This window comes from Piliocolobus tephrosceles, chromosome 6, assembly GCF_002776525.5.
Source record: "Piliocolobus tephrosceles isolate RC106 chromosome 6, ASM277652v3, whole genome shotgun sequence".
Taxonomy (NCBI): domain Eukaryota; kingdom Metazoa; phylum Chordata; class Mammalia; order Primates; family Cercopithecidae; genus Piliocolobus; species Piliocolobus tephrosceles.
This window is the reverse complement of record NC_045439.1, coordinates 126,390,337-126,393,969: the sequence shown is the minus strand read 5'-3', so window position 1 is coordinate 126,393,969 and position 3,633 is coordinate 126,390,337. Positions and strand designations below refer to the sequence as shown.

General features: G+C 38.2%; 1 protein-coding gene across 1 annotated transcript; it reads left to right on the top strand.

The window, feature by feature from the left end:
• The first annotated feature begins 244 nt into the window (after positions 1-244).
• Positions 245-1,183, top strand: LOC111522525 (olfactory receptor 4K13). Its single transcript, XM_023186621.1, has one exon. The coding sequence runs from the start codon at positions 245-247 to the stop codon at positions 1,181-1,183; it is 939 nt and encodes a 312-aa protein (XP_023042389.1).
• The last annotated feature ends 2,450 nt before the right edge of the window (positions 1,184-3,633 follow it).

Sequence of the window (3,633 nt, the reverse complement as noted above, 5' to 3'; positions counted from 1 at the left end):
GTTTTTCTTTTTGTCTTCCAGAAACTTACATTCTGAATTCTACTGACTATTTGGTGTACTTCTCTGGGCCATTAGTAAAATTACTGACCGACAAAATTTCACAAAAGTAAGGGTCCTTATAAGTTTAAGTGCCTTGGCTGAGTGCCAAATGTGGACACCAACATGAACATTTCTTTCCAATATGCATCATTTCCCTACCCCTTATTCTCACTTATTTTGATCATTATGGGATAAAGCTGACAATATGGAAAGTGCAAACCATTCAGTGGTACATGAATTTATTTTGTTGGGACTGTGCAAATCTCAAAATCTTCAGATTTTCTTCTTCTTGGGATTCTCTGTTGTCTTCGTGGGGATTGTCTTAGGAAACCTTCTCATCTTGGTGACTGTGACCTTTGATGCACGCCTTCACACACCAATGTATTTCCTGCTTATCAACCTCTCCTGCATTGATATGATCCTGGCTTCTTTTGCTACCCCTAAGATGGTCTTAGATTTCCTCCGAGAACGTAAGACCATCTCATGGTGGGGATGTTATTCTCAGATGTTCTTCATGCACCTCCTGGGTGGGAGTGAGATGATGTTGCTTGTAGCCATGGCAATAGACAGGTATGTTGCCATATGCAAACCCCTCCATTACATGACCATCATGAGCCCACGGGTGCTCACTGGGCTATTGTTATCCTCTTATGCAGTTGGATTTGTGCACTCATCTAGTCAAATGGCTTTCATGTTGAATTTGCCCTTCTGTGGTCCCAATGTTATAGACAGCTTTTTCTGTGACCTTCCCCTTGTGATTAAACTTGCCTGCAAGGACACCTACATCCTACAGCTCCTGGTCATTGCTGACAGTGGGCTCCTGTCACTGGTCTGCTTTCTCCTCTTGCTTCTCTCCTACGGAGTCATAATATTCTCAGTTAGGCACCGTGCTGCCAGTCGATCTTCTAAGGCTTTCTCCACTCTCTCAGCTCACGTCACAGTTATGACTCTGTTCTTTGCTCCATGTGTCTTTATCCATGTATGGCCTTTCAGCAGCTACTCTTTAGATAAAATTCTTTCTGTGTTTTACACAATTTTCACACCTCTCTTAAATCCTATTATTTATACATTGAGAAATCAAGAGGTAAAAGCAGCCATTAAAAAAATAAGGACTCTGCATATAAATTTAAAACATACTTTTTAGTTGATACTTTTGAAAAGACACTGTCTTGTTTGTTTGAATATTTAAGAAACTGATTTTTAATGTATCAGGTTGGTGCAAAAGTAATTGCGATTTTTGCCATTAAAGTAAATGGCAAAATTAAAGTAATGGCAAAAACCACTATAACTTGTGTACCAGCTAATAGTTCAAGTCTGTATGAGGAAACAGTAGATGTAATTGTTAAAAAGCAAACATCTTTTTGTGATCTTTTATGGTCAATCATATAACATCTACAGTTTGACTTGTATACATTTAAATCCCACCTTTATCTGTTTCTCTGATGCAAATTTGAACAAAATAAATAAGTTACCCGTGATTTAGTTTTTTCATCTATACAACTTTGTTTATATGCATCTTTCATTATTATTTTAGCATGCTCTTAAACCTCAGAAAACACATTATTATTGTTATGATTTTTGTTGTTGGTGGTGGCAATCTATGTTTAGAGAAAGCACATAGATGACATCTCATCACAGTAATTTATTATCCAAGTGCCTTATAGACTAGAAAACTGCATGTTCTGGGTAATCCATGATTAGTGTGTATTAAATTATACTAACTTGCTTGCCATGAACACAGTGTGTTCAACCATTCTTCACATATTTTGTGAGCCTACAGAATGTCAGAAGATATAGCCAGGGCTTCAAGAGACTTATACCTATAGATGGATAGAGAGAAGTAAATTAGTAATTGTTCTGTGGCACGAACAGCACTTTTACATGATGCACAGGGTGCTTTGAGAGTGCAGAGGAATGGCATCTCAATCAGGGCAGGGCAGGAAGGTTTCTACTCACAGTTAGCATCAGCTAGATGGAGAAGAAAGACATTCCATGAGAAAGAAATAGTATGTTGAAAATGCATAGAAGCATGACACAGAGGAGAACCTACACATAATTTCATTGAGCTGGGTCATGGGCCATGATGTCAAGAGACAAGATAGAGAGGTAGGTCAAATGTAGTCCGATCATATAATAGAAAATATAGGATACTCTTTGGAATTCAAAACTATGTCATGCTGAAATTTAAAAGACAGACAGGAAGGGAAAAAAAGTAAGCATAGACCATTCCTGTCCAAACTTGTACATTGTACTGCTTCTGTTTCAAGTTTACCTCCTCCTTCTTAGCTCTGTTCATATTTCTCTTTGCAATCTAGGCAACTAGGCCTGTAACTGAATAGAAGGCAAAAGCAAATTTAAAGCAACTGGGTATGGGAGATGGCTACTGTCTTTCAACTTCAGAATAAATCCAAAAAGAACTTTATGCCTTTTATTGGATATATTATACCTAGTATCCAGAAAAACCATTCCAGAGACTGAAAATAAAACATTGAATACTAGGTCTCTAATATGTCATTAGATCATTTGTTACATTAAGGGCATCTAACATCAGCCTTAGTTGTTTTATACTGAGCAACCAATTTTATGGAGAAAACATTTTATATACAAGTTGAATTATTATGACCAAGGATCCCAGCCTCAAAATGCATTTTCAAACTTTTTTTTCTTTCTTTCTGAATCTCAGAATGTAGTCTTGTGTTGTAAGACTTTATCTCGCTTTCCCACCAGGTACATTCATACACAGTGTTCCTTATCTAATTAAGTGCTTGCTTAGAAATCTTAGGGGCCGATTTTGAAACAAACAAGGAAGGGAAACCTGGCTGCAGAATCCTCCCTTGAGAGGAGAATTACTTACAGTTAACCCACCACTACCAGGCCACAGTCAGGAAAAGGCAAATCAGACCTCAGGACAGGCCATTACTCAAGGTAACCTTCAGAACAAGACACGCAGACCTGCACCTTCCTGCACTATTCTCACATATTTCCCATATCTTTTCTGTCTTAAACTCCTTTACTCAGCCCCCAAACGGGGAATGGTCTGTTAAAGGCATGAGCTTGGCCATTTCCCACCTGCTCACATTTGAATAAAATTGCTTTCCTTTTACCACTCCTTGCTTCACTTGTTTTCAGCCTCTGAGCGGGGAGGTAGACATGGATGGGTGTGTTGGGGTCTTGGTGGGTGGCAGGGAGGAGAGAGACTTAAGCTGGTTATATTTTGAGCTGGTTATATTAGATCTGTCCACCTTGGTCTCCCAAAGTTCTGGGATATAGGCATAAGCCACCACACCCAGCCAAGACAATCTCTTAATAAACGATGTTGGAAAAACTGTATATCCATATGAAGAAGAATAAAATTGACCATTATCTTACATTATACACAAGAATAAACTCAAAATGGATAAAATACTTAAATGTCAAACCTGAAACTGTAAAGCTAAGAGAAGAAAACATAGGGAAAATCTCCACAATATTGATCTCGGCAATGTTTTCTTATCTAGAACTCCAAAAGCACAGACAACAAAAGCAAAAATAAACAATGGGATTGCATCAAACTGAAAAGCTTCTGCACAGCAAAGGAAACAACTAACACAGTCA

Excerpts from the sequence above, each read along its gene's own strand:
- LOC111522525 (XM_023186621.1), top strand. The coding sequence starts at position 245 with ATGGAAAGTGCAAACCATTCAGTGGTACATGAATTTATTTTGTTGGGA.